We start from the raw sequence: 16,103 nt of genomic DNA on the forward strand, positions 1-16,103 counted from the left end.
TTGTGACTTTGGAGGCAGCCAACCTGTGTACAAATCCTAGCTTTCCAATGTATTATTTTAGGCAAACTGTTTAAGAATTCTAATACCAACTGGATTGATCCTTGGCAAGGAAGAAATGAGATCATTCAGAAGTGCACTCAACTCAGTTCTTGGACTATAATTAGGGTTCAATAAACAGGAGCTATTTACCAGGTGAAATGGAATGACTTGACTTTGCACATGCCCTCTCCTGGATCCCATTTAAGTCTGGGACATGGCTTGCATTTTTTCCCTATCACCTTGAGGAAAATGTGAGAACTCCTTATTACATGAAAAATAATGTAATATTGAGTTCCTTTTTTCCTTCACAGAGTCTTTTACAAGTATGAGTCAGAATGAAAAGCAAGCCTTTTTTCCTTCTTAGTAACTTGCTCTGGTTGAGGTGCTATATTTCTAAGGCTGGCATTTGTCTTTTTAGAACGAGATGAACTGGAATGGTTTTCTCATTGTGGCCTCGACAGGGTCCCACAGTCACACAATCAGGGCCTATGCAGGAGAGAGAGGTGGGGTAAAGGGAGCCTGATATTATTTTAAAGGATAGTTGCTTCTTGCTGGAAAAGGGAGATAGTTTGGAGGCCTTTTCAGAGGTTTTGAATCCTTTTCAGGATCAGATTCTACGGCCGATCTCAGAAATAGCTGCCCAGCAAAGGTTTCCCAGGACTCTGCTAACATCTGGCACCAAAATCTGGGGCAGTTTTTTATTTGTTTCTGAGTCATGGGAAATAGGGCTATTATTTCCAGGTTTTCTCAGTTGTTTTACCAAGTGGTTCAAGGGCCACCAGTTTTGAAATCATTTCCTTTTCTCCAGTCTGGAAAGACTCACAGGAGTTCCATCAGACCACACCCAAGAACCAGCATTCAGTGGGTTTCTTTTATTAAATCCAATCCAGAACTGCCTTTCTTCTGTCCTATGAAGAGAAGAAATGAAAACTTAGCCCTTCTGATCAAATTCCCAACATTCTGTAAAAGTTTCAAGAAATATTTTCAAGTATGTATGTGTCCAGGAAACAGCTGATGCTACTGGCAGGACTGATCAAGTCAACACACATTTATTGAATATTTCCTGTTTGCAAAACCTGAGCAGTGAAATGAACTGAGAGATTTAGCCTCACTTCTTATTTCTCTTGGTTTGTATGGGACACTCATTGGTGACGTGCATTTGGGGAACAGTCAGCCCCTCCTGAGAAAATGGCTCTCTCCTGTTTGTTAGGAATGGACTTTCAATCAGGAAAAGGGCACATGGTAAGATGTTCAGGAACATTTCTTCCCTAAAGGACTTTTTACCACTTTACTATTTATACTACATTCCTGTGCTTTCATTTATTGCTCATTCATCAAATGTTCGTGTGTTCTTTGGAAGTTAATCACTACCACCTCCATTTAATAAAAGGTACACAGCAGATCTTGATGTTTTCTTTTTCTGATCTGACGTAAGTAACTCCACAACAAATGAGTCTGAGGCCCAGCAGATTAACTTTTGCAGTCGCCACTTGGTTAGACGTGGTAGGAAGCCCTGCAGAGAACCATCTTCCCTCCTATTAGGTGGAGGGCAAATACGTCAAACCACAGAGTATATAAATCAGGCAATAAAGCCTAATTGTACGACAAGCCATCTCACGAGGAGAATTTTCTGGGGATAATTTTAAAGAATTAAAGATTTAAGAATCAGAAGTCATGACAGATGCTTTGTTTCCTTAGCACAGAGAAGCAGGCCTGTTCTGAAGCAACCCCTTCTCAGATGTTTGAGCTACTAGGCCCGAATGATACAAATGAAAGTAAAATATGACTCAGAAAATCTTAGAGACCCCTGGGGCCTGTTTGGTCACTGCTGTCATTACCACTGACATTCAAGGCTGTGGGAAGGGGAGAATTCTGAGTTCAGGTTCAGCCAGGCATATTCATCTCGATGGCCTAGCCTGGAAACCTGCATCACTTTCCCTGCCTTGAGAGCTTTCTATTCCTTTCCTTGCTGAGTTCAGAGTCCTATATTTTTTCTGCTGTATATTGGGCTCTAGAGGATGGGTTGGTGTTTATTCTCTCTCCATCAATTTCCTAAAATTGTATAACTTTCATAATATGATATAATACTATGAATATAAAAAATAATTAAAGGGAAATAGTAAAGAAGTGCCATAAGCAGGAGAAGAGAACTGAGATTTGGTTTATTTGCTATCATTAAGCATCAGATTTGGCAGAACTTCCTGACAGTCTGGGTAAAATGTAAAACATTATATAGCTTTTGTGATTAGGTGCTAAAGATCAGTAATTTGATAGGTGGTTGGCACTAAATCCCATGAGGACTTCCAAGTGTGAGACTATATATAAGTAGAAGTGATCTAATGATATTCGATCTTACAGCAAACTTGGAAGCAGTTTGCACATGGTTGTTTCATACAGCAAACCTCACTACATGCAAGCACGGCTAAAGTCAGGAAGCAATGTTATAACTTGAAAAATGGAGATTTTCACAGAACCCATGGATCTGTGGCCCCACAGCAGACTGACAGTCCAATGAACTGGGAAGCAGCTGGACCTTCCCTTTAGCCTCAGAGACTCTAACTCGGAAGCTCTGGTGTGAGACCAGAGGGCTCTGGGTTGCAGGTGTGCCAAGTGCATGTGACCACCAGCCAGGTTGGGGAATTACTGTCTCCTGTCAGTACCTCCTGCAGAGACCGGCAGTTCTGTGGGATGATAAGTGCCCTCAAAAGAGAGCTGGATGGTCAAAGAAAGTGCTTCCTTCCTTTGCTATATATAGCTATATATAAGCCTCTATAATGCTAATGTATATGGCAAATTCAAGATTGTGCCTTGTTTTGTAAACATATTTGACCATGAGATCTCCCTTTCTCCCCACAGAGTACTCCATGAGTCTCGCAGTGAGAGAGGTTGTCAAAGTCTCCCACATGCAAGGTCATTTTTACAGATGCTGGAGATGAGTAATTTGGTAGATGCCACATACTAGCCTTCTTATGGGAGTGTTTTAAAGGAAACTTATGGGGAGGACCAGGACTTTCCTCAGAGAAGTTCTGGGTTTTCTCTGAGATTCAGGCAAGTGGTTCACTGAGGCTCCAGAATTGCAGACTTGGGGCCAGAGCACCTGAGTATTAGAGTTCCAGGAGTCTTGGTAAATAAATACATGAAGCCAAGGAGGCATGCCCTTGCAGACAGCATCCTCAGGAACAGGATTTTTTCTGAATCTGTTGGATTCTCCAGACAGCTATGCATATAGCAGTGTCCCTTCCATCAAGGATATGCCCCAAATGTATGCCAGCTGACAAGATGATTCTAGACCAAGGGCTGGGAAGACTCACTAAAAGAGACCTGTTTGACTGTCTTGAAAATAGAGTAGACTTAGTCTGTGTTGCTCTGGCTTAGCTTTGAAACCAGCCTCCGGCAACAGAATGGACTTTTCCCCAAGGAGTACTCTGAAACCAAAGGACTTGTAGAGACAGTAGATGCCCGTGAGGATGTGGTAGAAGGAATTCCTATATTGGGTGGGAGGTAGCACAAGACCTGTCATGTTTCCTCAAATTTAAATTTAGTTCATTTTCTAACTCCATGGACTTCAAGATTCTGTAAACTTGCAAGAGAGTTGCAGACAAGTGAATGCCTGCTTCCTCAAATGTAAAATTAGGAAGTTGGATTGGAATTCTTTTTTTATCAGTGGACTTCCTTTTTTAAGACAAAATTTTACATGGACCCCTTTATATACAAAATAACCAGAAGTAGAGCTGGTTGGAGCTGCTCTGGTGGGTCAGCAAGTCAGGAACTAGCAGCTGTTGGCTGCCTCCTGGTCGTGGGGTTCCAGAACCCTTGGGATCCTCAGAAAGCACCTTGAAAACCACTGGATTGGACGATTTCTGAGTCTGGCAGAAGAGCTTTCAAATTCTGATTTGAGGCATACAGAAACAATTCCAAACATCAGAACAATCCATGTTATTCTTTGTTTTATGGAATAAGAATCTGCTGTAGTATAAATATAAAGTTGTAAGTATATAGAGTTTTCTTCCACAAGTAGTGGCTAGTTGGTTTTAGGCTTAAAACAAGTACTTGAGATTTTTAAAAACTATTTGGAATACTCACCCCTAAGAAGCCATTACTGGGAGATGGAATATCTGACTGCAATTTTCCAAAATTAACAAAGTATTTACCGATTAAATTTTGAACGTAAAAGCTCGTTCACAAAATTCTCTTCCTCAATATGGGCAAAGCTTGCAAGATGAGCTCCAAATTCTTCACAAAATGCTTCAGCTTCTCTCCATGTTCTTTTCATTAGGACTTTTTCATTATGAAATACCTGTAGGGTAAAAGGAAAACAAACTTGGCACTGTCATGGGTGAGGTGAGGCTGTGTAATTCTGGACAAGAAAATAACAGTAATATAATTGTCACTATTATTCTATATTAAAAGCTTGACCCAGTAGAGACAAATAACATTCACTGAACTAGAATGAATCTATTCATCACAAAACTACTACCCCACTGTATTCTCACAACAAATTCATGAGGAGGGTATGATAAGTTCAGTATTATATATGAGCGCCTTGATGACTCTGTTTTTTTCCTTCTAAATTTCCAGAGACTGGCATATACTTGCCCCTGAATAAATGTTTGTCAAGAGATGAGGAGAGTTGGGGCAAGGACGGGGCGGGGGGGTTACAATGTCAGGTTACACAGCTACCAGCTGGCAGAGCCAAGGTTAGACCCAGTCCTCTTTGCTTCCAGGGTCCTTCAGTTTCCACCCAACCGGACTGGTTCCGACAGATTAGAATTGTGTGAATGATCATGAATCTGGCTGACCCAGGACAAGACGTGAGACATGAGACCTGGCACCTGGGGCAGGCCTATTTCTAAGGTCTTTGGGTCTCAGCAGCACCTAAATTGTCTTCTGTCTCTTGGCCATCCTCACAGTAGCAGGAAGAAGTTAGTCGAATGGAGTATCTGCTTTTGACTTTATTTACGATCAAGGGTGAGGGACCAAAGACCCAGAGCTCCAGATCCTGGCCTCTGCACCCTCCTCATTTTTAAGTGCCTGACACTATACCTGAGTCTCTGACGCCGGGCAGGAATCCTAAGGCCAGACTTCACCAGCCTCTGATTTGCTGAGACCAGAGTGAATAGCTTCCCCAGGCCTCTGGCCCACAGAACACAGCTTTTCCATCTTTTAAGTTATATGTCAAAACTCGCCTCCACTGGGAACATTTTCTTGAATCATCTTGATTCATGAATCCTACCACCATGCCCATCAAACACACCATACATTTGTTGACATGTTGGGGTGGTAAATAGTAGACAAAGTACTGGACCAGGAGTGCCAAAACCATGTATTTATTCCAACTCTGTCAGTAAAGAATTGTGATCTTGGGCAAATCACTTCATCGAGCTGCCTCAGTTTACTCATTTCTTAGGTTTAACTGATTGCTCTGTGATGTCACTTCTGGGCTTATTGTTCCATGAATTGAATGCAGGATCATACGTGTGTACATTTAAGTTGAACCTACTCCCAGGTGTTTCATGCTGTTTATGGGACATGCTTTGTCTCTGGAGATAGAGGCTGTCTCCATTCTACTGTGCATGTGCCTATGTGCCACAAAAGAACTTTCCCCCAGGATTTTGGAAATCTCTATTTGTAAAATAAACCAAAGATAAAACCATTAAACAAAAACATCAAATTTCAAAAAAACATATTTGTGAAAAGAAGATTTAAATCTAGGATCTAAAGCTGATTTGTAAAGAGACATTCCATCACACATATACACATATGTACATACATATATATCAACTGTGTGTATTAATTTGATATTCAAGTGTCTGGCAAACTGCAAAAGCTATTCTTAGTAGCAGAATGTATTATTCTGTAATAAGGACTTTATTCATTTGCTTACAAATGACATAGGGACTTGTACCATTTCAATACCCAGTAAGTGTCTGAGCTGTTCATTGGGTTTATGCAATAGAACAATATTGACTGGGGCCTCGAAATCAAGTCTCATAGGAAGATCTTCAGTTGTCACCAGGGATATGTCAATCTTTTGACTTAAAAATTATTTTGGAATATAACTGAAAGGAAAGAGATAGTCAACAAATATTAAGTACCTGCTGTGTGACAGGCACTATTCTGGAATAAAACAATTTGGGATACATGTATAAAATTGAAATAATGTTGATCCCACTGAGAATGCCCCTGTAACCTTGGTGTCACCTTGAAGCAGCTAGCCAGGCCGGGCTCTGACTCCCAGTCCAAATAGCAGGGGTGAAACGGCCATCTCTCCTCCTGCTCAGTTTTACTCCGATTTCCCACTGGTTGCTTGCACAGGGACATTGCCTTAAAGTGTTTACAGTCCTTCACTTCCCAGCGACCAGGTGGGCTCCTTCCTCTCATGACAACACAGCCACCACTGTAGCCTAGAAGCAGAAAATAACAGTTTTTAATACCAAATGACTAGAACTTTCTGTGCTCAGAAGACAGCTCTTTAAGAGGGTGACTGACATCTACCAGACAAGCACAATCAAGATGGAAAAGGGAGCTGTATTGGCATGATTATCTCATTTCTCTTCATCTCTGGAAAAAAGAAGATGGAAAAGTGAAAGAAGAGAGATTGTGAAGCCTGAAATTTGGACGTTTTGAGCTCATACTGCACATGATGGGAAACCAATTGTTCCAACTTGGGACCAAAATATCTCCCATATCTCATCAAATGCCAACATCTCTCTTCTTTGAGTTATTGAGCTTTTAAATTATGCACAGAAAAATTTAACTCATCATTTATTGAGCACCTACATTGTGCTTTGAAACTTCATTGTGAAAAATCAACAATGAAAAATTCATAGTGCTTATCTTCTGAGAAAGATTCAACAGGGAAAATAGATATATGCTATACTAATGTATTTGATTTTGAATTTTACATGTTTTTAAAAATTAGATTTGAATGGGTGCAGAGTATGGATATTTTGTTTCTTTATGGAGGATATGTGGAAATGGTTGGAGGGTTTGGAGTAAGAGTACTTTGTGGAGCTGTCAAGGTCCAAATAATTTTTTAAAAATAATAAAGGTGAAGATAGACGATAGACAACTAATCTATAAACTATAAATGATGGGAGAGTTGAAAGAGTGAGATAAATTCTAAATGGGTGAAACTTGGGGGCAGGAATAGGGGGACATTAGGAAAAAGGGAAAGGCCGTCTGGTTACGGACAAAACTCCTTTTTATTCTTTTGTGTATGTTTGAACATTTTGGAAAATGACCTGCATTTTTCCAGAGAAACAATTTCTAAATTGAGTTAAGATTCTCAAGTTGCCATCAACTTTATGCAATTCATAAGACAGCTTTAAAAAAAACCTTAAGATTTCAGTAGATAGTAGAAAACAATCCCATTCCAAAAATAGAATAAAATTTGAGGAAGAATGGCCTTCTTTTTTCTTGAATCCAGAGCGATCATTCAATTAACTGAAGTGATATTCAACAGCAAAAACAAAATTGTACATCAACATCTCTATACCAGGTAGCTGTGTATTAGCTGCTAGGGATGGAAGGAAAAAAATACATTGAAATAAAACAAACAAAGTCCAACTCTTAGTTTGGTGTGAGGCGCCAACACAGAGACAGTTAACTGAAATAAAGTTAATGTGTTAAGTACTATAGCAAAGGTGTGTTCAAATTTCTGTGGGGAAGCTTCAGAAGGGGGGTGGAGTTGGGCTCGGGACATCAGTCAAGGATTTGTAGGAAGTGACGTTCGAGCTGAGTTTTGAAGGATGGAAAAAGAGAAAAGAGTTTTCAATAGGTGCTTGTAAAAGGCAAGCAATTATAGATAGAGTCTCTGAAGACTTGTGATGATTCTGAACCTAAAGACACTTTTTAAAATGTAATCATTTGGTACTAGACATTTGTCTTGCTTAATTTCCCTTCAGAAGTAACAGCTTCAATTTTTTTAGCTACAGGGTACCTGGCATTATCCTTGTCAGCCATGTTTTGGTAGTTTTATGGTCACAGAAAGACTAAAGAGAGGGACAATGAACAGGAGTGAGAAGAAAGACAGAGGAAGATATACAAAGAGCCCCTCCCACAGGAATGGAAAAGAGTTTGTGAAAGGAAAAGAATAAGGGAGCGGAAGGAGTGCTGTGTCCTCGACAATCCTGGGCGCGCACCGTGTGTCGGGCACTGCGCATCATGGCTACCTGCTGGAAGCTTACCGTCCTATGTGTGTGCGTGCGTGCTGATGGGCCGAAGAGACCCACACAGTTGAAAATGAGCAGTGGTAAACAAGAAAACATGACTGTTATGACTCACATAGAAGAAAAGGAAGTCAAGAGAGAGTTGGTCCATGTAAAGGGCATCTAGTCAGCTCCAATGGACAGAATAGCTACTTAGTATTAGAGATGAATGACATGGGGCCAGGCAATGGGGAGAGGTGAGAGCATGCACTGCAACCTGCCATACGTAGAGTTTTGCAGTCCTTCTGAATGTAATTTTGGACTGCAGCTCACAATCTAGCTGGGTCAAGAACAATAGAAGGATGCTGCATGCTCTCTTTGATGAAATTCTAATGAAATTGAACTGTGGAAATCATTGTGGAAGCCCAGAACATAATATACCAAAGGACTTGCCCTAATTTAAAGAGGAGGAAAAACATGCACTGCCTCCTGATTCCTCCATCCTTTGTTTCCCAAGAGCCTTTGAGTTGGAGCCTGGCATCTGGAGTTCTAGTCCCAGCACAAATATTTAGTAACTTGAACAGTCTAATTATTCACAAAAAACTTGTCTAAAATATGGGTATAATAATTCCTTTTCTTCTAATGGGTCTTCATGAAGATCAAATGAGAGAATGTATTTAAAAGCAGCCTGAAATGTACAGAGGGCTAAAAACATTCCTAAGATGTTGCTCCTATTTTTATTTTGACTGTTTTCATTACAAAAGCTGGGATTTTGTGGCAGTTCTGCCTGCATGTTCAAAAAATTTTTAAAAAGCTGGAATCAGCAGGTTTAAAACATAATATACTTTTTTGTTAGTCTTGCATTTTGTCTTACTTTCCAACATCAGACGGTGATTAAAGAACTTTGGTTTTAGACACTGTAGATATTCAACTCATCTTCATTAGTGAAGAAGGAGATGTTTGTGAACCACTGCGAAGATGAAAAGTGCTGCCAGAGTGTTATTGGTATTCTAAAGTGGTTAACTTAATGGAACATTTGACCCAAATTTTAGTCTTAGCCCCAAAGAAGCAGTCAAGGGTGGGCTAAGGGAGATATAAACCACATTTATAATCCTAGATTGTGGGGATGCTTGCTAAGGGTAGGGTGTGGCAAAGTGCAGAGGTGGTTTTCCTCCCAGGGCAATTATTCTCAAATTCGATAACATTTCCCATAGGAGAAGAAAAACTATCATTCTATTCCTCGGCAGTGGAATCTCACATTTAAGCTGATTCTCCTTACCTGCCTCACCTTCCTTGACCCCCTCGCTACCCCACACCACCCGCTGCCTCCTCACTCTCTCCACCAAGCACGAATGTGGAAACTTTCAGTCAATTAAGTTCCAATTTGGTTTTCTAGTGTTTTCTGTTTGGCAAAGCTATCTAACTGTTTAGACTGAACTGAACTGGGAAAGCCTCCATCTTTCATCTTTTCTTGCCAAATACCTAAAAACAAACGCTATTTGTGATCTCAAGCAGGAGAGAACCTAGCTGGGCCTTCAGAGTCCTGAGATTATTTTACTGGGTATTTTCCCATTCTGTGCAGCAAGTCCTTCACGTGCTGATTTCTCAGGCCCACCTACCTGCCTTCTCTGCCCTCTCTTTGTCCACTCATAAAAGGGAAGCCCTTGGGGGCAGCGAAGGTGAGCTTTCATGGAATGTGTATATCTGCCTGAAACTGCCTTAGACATTTCATATGGCTCTTTTCCCCACCTAACTTAAAAAACTCTGAGGTGGATGTTAGTATCTGCACTTTGTTAATGGGAAAAGTGAGGCACAGAGGTTTAGTGACTTGACGAAGGACACATAGTGTGTGAACTTCTTTGGATCTTCATTCCAACTATAAAACACATCATATAATAAACACATTATATAATATTTATGAGTTATTTGGAAATTTGAGCATTAACTGAATGGAGTGAATGGATATGTTAAATTTATGTTAGTAGTTACAGAATTACAGTTACTTTTGGTTGTGATAATTGTGTTATATTCATGTTCTTAAAAAGTTATCTTTCAGAGATTATACTAACGTATTTATTGATGAAACAATATCATGTCTGAGATTTACTATGAAAAAATATGGGAAGTAGGGGGAGCCGGCAGGGATAGAGACAAAACAAGATTGGCCATGAATTAATAATTGATGACACTGGGTGATGGATATATAGTGGTTCATTATACTGTTTTGTGAACATTATACAAAGTTGAATAAAAAGGGTAGAACTATGATTCCACCACAGATTGAATATTTTCATGATATGTCATAAGGAGAGAGGCCTGGCCGAATTTATAAAAAGCTGCAGGCCGCCTGTTCACTGGTCAATTTATACAGTCAGTCTGAGCTGGATTAAGATTCCGACATGGGGACTAAGCTAATGGACTCCAACTGTGACAGGCAGGGGAAAAAAATGTGATTTAGGATGGTGTTTCTGCAAACTGCAATTTAAAAGAAAAAAGGAAACATGGGGGCGTTTATATTGCTATTTTCTTCAAAAAAAGATTTACATTTTCATCTTGAGACAATTTACTCAATGTCAATCAGCATGAGCGGCCAACGGAGCATGGTGATATTATTTTTGCTTCAGGGAAAAGAGGAAAAGAATAGTGCCACTCAAACAAATTACAGCAGAAACTTATGAATGACAAGAAGCTCTGCTTCAGTTTCAGGTTTTAGACATCCAAATATGCCCCAAGGAAAGTAACATTAAAAACCAAGAATTTTGTCTACTCAAAATGTATTAATTTATTTTGACAGGTATAGACATTCCTAACAAAATTCCGAAGTATATTAGAAATGATTTCTGAGCTTTTTTTTTCAGTAATAGTATGACATGAAACTTTACTATTTTCTGCATCTTAAAATTTTCATAAATTTATGGAACGAGAAAGTAGTTTATAAGGTGAATTGTGATGTTTGTTGTTTAGAGCTATACAAAGTCACCAGTTTCTATATAAGTCTTCTAAAGCAATGCTTACACACAAAAAAATGTAATTTGTCTTACTTCACCTGCATGCTTCTTTGAAAAACATAGTTAAAAAAATAAAGTATACATTTTAGAGCATTTCAGGTTCACAGCAAAGTTGTGCAGAAAGTACAGACTTACACCTCCTGCCCCACATACTCAAAACCTCCCCCACTATTGACATCCATACCATGATGGTACATTTGTTAAAATCTACATCGACACATCACAATCACCCAAAGTCCCCAGTTTACATTAGGGTTCATTCTTTGGGTTTGGAAAAATGTATAGTAACATATACCCACCACTGTGTAGTATCTTACAGAATAATTTTACTACCTAAAAAATTCTCTGTGTGCTCTGTGTGTTCATTCCTCACTTCCCCCAACCCTCGGGCAACCACTAATCTTTTTACTGTCCCCATAGTTTTTGCCTTTTCAAGAATGTCATATGGTTGGAATCATGCTGTACGTAGTCTTTTCAGGTTAGTTTCTTTCATTTAAATTTTCTCCATGTCTTTCAATGGCTTGATAGCTCATTGCTTTATAGTGTTGAATAATATTCCATTGTTTAGATATATCATAGTTTATCCATTCACTTACTGAAGGACATCTTGATTGTTTACAAGTTTTGGCAAGAATGAATACAGTTTCTATAGAAACCCATGTGTGAGTTTTTGTGCAGACATTTCTATAAGCTATCATCACTTATTAGTTCCAGGTATTTTAAAAATTGATTCTTTGATTTTCTACATAGACAATCATGTCGTCTGTGAACAAATTTCTTTCTTCCCAATCTGTATAACTTTTCTTTTCTTGTACTATTGCCTTAGCTAGGACTTCTAGTGCAATGTTTAAGGGAAGTGTTGATAGGGGACACCCTTGCCTTTTTTCTGATCTTAGTGGGAAAGCTTCTAATTTCTCACCACTAAGTATGATATCTGTGGGTTTTCTTTAGATGTTCTGTATCAAGTTGAGGAAGTTCCCCTCTATTCCTAGTTTGCTAACAGTTGGATTTTGTCAAATGCTTTTTCTGCATCTATTGATATGATCATGTGATTTTTCCTAGCCTGTTGACGTAATGGGTTACACTAATCAGTTTTAAAATATTGAACCAGCCTTGCATACCTAGGATAAACGCCATTTGGTTGTGCTATATAATTGTTTTTATATATTGTTGGATTCAATTTGTTAATATTTTGTTGAAGATTTTTGCATCTATGCTAATGACGGATATTGGTCTGTAGTTTCCTCCTTAAAATGTCTGTCTAACGGTGGTATTAAGATAGTGCTGGCCTCATAGAATGAGTTAGGAAGTATTCCCTCTGCTCCTATCTTCTGTAAGAGATTGTAAGGGACTTGTATAATTTCTTCCTTAAATGTGTAATAGATTTCACCAATGAACCCACATGGGCCTGGTACTTTGTTTTGGAAGGTTATGATTTATTGACTCAATTTCTTTAAAATATCAGCTATTCAGATAGTCTTTTTCTTCTTGTGTGAGTTTTGGCCAATTTTGTCTTTAAAGGAATTGGTCCATTCCATCTAGGTTACCAAATTTGTGGATATAGAGTTTTTCATAATATTCCTCTACTATCCTTTTAATGTCCATGGGATCTGTAGTGATGTCCTCTCTTTCACTTAAGAGGTCAGTTATTTGTGTCCTCTATTTTTTCTAGTGAGCCTGGTGAAAGGCTTACCAATTTAACTGATCCATTAAAAAAACAGCTTTAGTTTCATTGTTTTCTAAATTGATTTCCTGTTTTCAATTTCATTTACTTTTGCTCTAGTTTTTATTATTTCTTTTCTTTTGCGTTGCTAGTTTCCTAAAGTGGAAGCTTAGATTATTGATCTTAGATATTTCTCCTTTTCTAATATATGCATTTAGTGCTGTAAGTTTTCCTGTAATCGTTGCTTTCTCTGCATTTCACAAGTTTTGGTAGATCATATTTTCATTTTTATTTAGTTTAAAATAATTTTAAGTTTCTCTTGAGATTTCTTCTTTGACACAGGAGCTATTTAGAAAGTATTGTTTATTCTCCAACGATTTTCCAGCTATCTTCCTGTTTAATTTGTTTGATTTCTTGTTTAATTCCATTGTGATCAGAGAACAGACATTGTATGATTTCTATTCTTTTAAATTTCTTTTATGGCCCAGAATGTGGTCTGTCTTAAGTGAATGTTCCACATGAGCTTGAGAAGAATGTGTAATCTCTTGTGGTCAGATTAAGCCATCTATAGATGTCAGTTATATCCAGTAGATTGATGGGGCTGTTGAGTTGTTTCCTTGCTGACTTTCTGCCTGTTGGGTCTGTCCATTTCTGAGAGAGGGGTGTTAAAATCTCCAGTTGTAGTAGTCAATCCATCTATTTCTCCTTGCAGGTCTATTGGTTTTTCCCTCATATATTTTTATACTCTGTTGTTAGTTGCATACACATTAACAACTATTATGTCTCCTTAGATTACTGACTCTTCATCATTATGTAATATCCCTTTTTATCCCTGAAAGATTTCCTTGTTCTGAAGTCAGCTCTGTCTTAAATTAAAAGAGCTACTCTGCTTTCTTTTGATTAATGTTAGCATGGTATATCTTTCTCCATCCCTTTACTTTTAAATTTTCTTGTAGACAACTGTAGATGGGTCTTGTTTTTTAATCTACTTTGACAGTCTCTGTCTTTTAATTGGTGTATATATTTGATATATGAAGATGATTATCATATTACAATGATATTTATCTTTCTTCAGTAAAGAGCCTGAGGTCTCTAACCTATTTGCTCCAGATACAAATTCAGAGGTAACCTACTGCCTACCAGATGTTGGAGTGACCCTGATTGAGATCCACAAGCAAGAAAGGACCAAGGCATTGAAACAGGGACTCAGACTGAGGTGAAGGAGCGTTGGGTCTGGGTAGGTGACATAAGATTAATACAGGGGCCTAAGGATTACTCCACAGTGGCTGTTCTAGCGTAGATTGTGTCTGAAGCCATTGGCTTCTCTGGAACTGACCAATCTGGCACTATTTCATGCTTTGGGATCCAGAGCTAAGCACACAAGCGTGAACTAATAGAGCTGAAACTCTGAAATCCTAGCTATGGTACCACAGGAGTCCATAGAGGAGATGGACTAACAAGAATATTACCTAAGTAATGGGCCAAACACTCCACAGCAAAGTCACATGGTAATGACTATGGACTGATTAGATGTACCCACATGTGCCATTCATTACCTTTGAAGTTTAATGGACTGTTGTGAATTGAGTAAGCTCCTGAAATTCTTGGACAATGAATGGGGATAGGGGAAAGACTTGAAGGAGAAACTGGGCTTCCTGCTAATATAGTCATATGAGGTCTTCAGCAATGAATTTACCTTGAACATGTCAAATGACTCATTTGTATTATACTTTTAGAAATGACCAGCCATATGTCACCCCTTGAGAACCTGTGGTAATTGTTTTAGTTGATTTAGACATTAAGGAAACATTAAGGAAGAATCAAAGGAGGTAGACCGTGGGGTGGAAAGAATTTTGGACAAAGGAAATAGGAGGGAGAAGTGGATGTATGGCCCCTCTACTCACGGGGCTGGTGTGCATTCCAGTGTGTGTAATGCGCTGGCTCAGACTTCCACCCTGCTGTCTTCCAGGTGTACTCTCCTGTATTATTTTGATCTTGAAGAGCTATCCAAAAATAACTGTCCTTCGTCTTTACCACACTACTGATCAAACTGGTGATAAAAGCCTGTTCAAACCTTAGAAAGGGAAAAAAGAAATGGTTATATTAAGTTTTGGGGCAATAAAAAAAATGTCATTAAAACATAATGAGGTGCACAGACTGGCACTAGAGTAAGCATTTCTCATGAATTCTCTAGAACATAAAGCAGAAAAACCCCTGAAGACAATGAGCATTACTAATACATGCCAAATGTCATTGCAATTCCCAGAAATATGTGAGTGAGAAGAATTTGACTTTCAAAAATGAGGCTTAATTCTTTCAAGGAACAGAGTCCAACTCCAGTTTTGGAGTACAAGTGGCAAAGTCCACAAAGCTATAAATACATTTCTTGATTCAGCATGTGCCCTATTTCATAATTTCGCCATGCCACACACACCATGCCATGATGCGTGTGTGGTGGGGATTTGACAGAGGGCAGGAGAAAGGATATCATGTTTTCCTGAATGAGCATCTGCCAACGTAGAATTTACAGGATTCACATGCCCCCCCATCCAGTACACTTGCCTGGTGAGACTAGAACAGAGATTGGAGTAGCAGTTTTTGTCACCCAAACCAGTTTGTTCATGGGTACATGGAGTCCTTGGCTTATGTGCATATTCACTGAAGATAAATTTAAAACCCGAGGAACTAACTCAGGCAAGTATACCCACTAATATTTTCCCCAAACAGCTGAATTAATTAGTGCTCATAGATTGGTGACAATATTCTGTTCCCATTCATGAATACATCAAAAGCAGAATCTAGAAAACTTGTATATATGCTTCTACATGAATACCTAATAGAAAAATGTGACCATAAAAATTTAGCTAGCATTGAAATTTTAAGCTAAGTTTGAGACTGTTGTAAAAAATTTATTTTCAATGCATATAAAGTTTTGAAGAAACCCATTTCAAACAGCAGTGACTTTTGGTCTGACCTGCTGAGTCGGTGGGAAAGGAAAGGCCTGGTGAAATTATCCAGAAAACCTAAGAAGAGTGCAAATTACACTTTTTCATCCAATTTTGGATTTTTTTTAATTACCATGCATCCTTGCTAAGGGAAGCAAAATCAAGGGGTCACTTAAGAATAGAGGAGTCTCAAGGAAAAGGAGGAAAAGAGAAAAGAGCACAAAGAAATAAGAATTTTTAACTGTCTTATGAACTTTACTAACAATATTTAGTGATCTTAGGCATCCATGACACTCAT

The 16,103-nt window shown here is 38.8% G+C and overlaps 1 protein-coding gene across 3 annotated transcripts in view; it reads right to left on the reverse strand.

The window, feature by feature from the left end:
• Positions 1-16,103, reverse strand: part of PLA2R1 (phospholipase A2 receptor 1) — a 98,201-nt gene that overhangs the window by 34,601 nt on the left and 47,497 nt on the right. For all 3 annotated transcript variants that reach the window (XM_073241545.1, XM_073241544.1, XM_073241543.1), the window contains 4 exons: positions 14,765-14,934; positions 6,241-6,443; positions 4,191-4,336; positions 863-947 (listed from right to left, as the gene is read on the reverse strand). In XM_073241545.1, the coding sequence (XP_073097646.1) occupies positions 863-947; positions 4,191-4,336; positions 6,241-6,443; positions 14,765-14,934 (604 nt within the window). The remainder of the gene's footprint in view (positions 1-862; positions 948-4,190; positions 4,337-6,240; positions 6,444-14,764; positions 14,935-16,103) is intronic.

This window comes from Manis javanica, chromosome 7 (genome assembly GCF_040802235.1).
Source record: "Manis javanica isolate MJ-LG chromosome 7, MJ_LKY, whole genome shotgun sequence".
In the NCBI taxonomy this organism is placed as follows: Eukaryota; Metazoa; Chordata; class Mammalia; order Pholidota; family Manidae; genus Manis; species Manis javanica.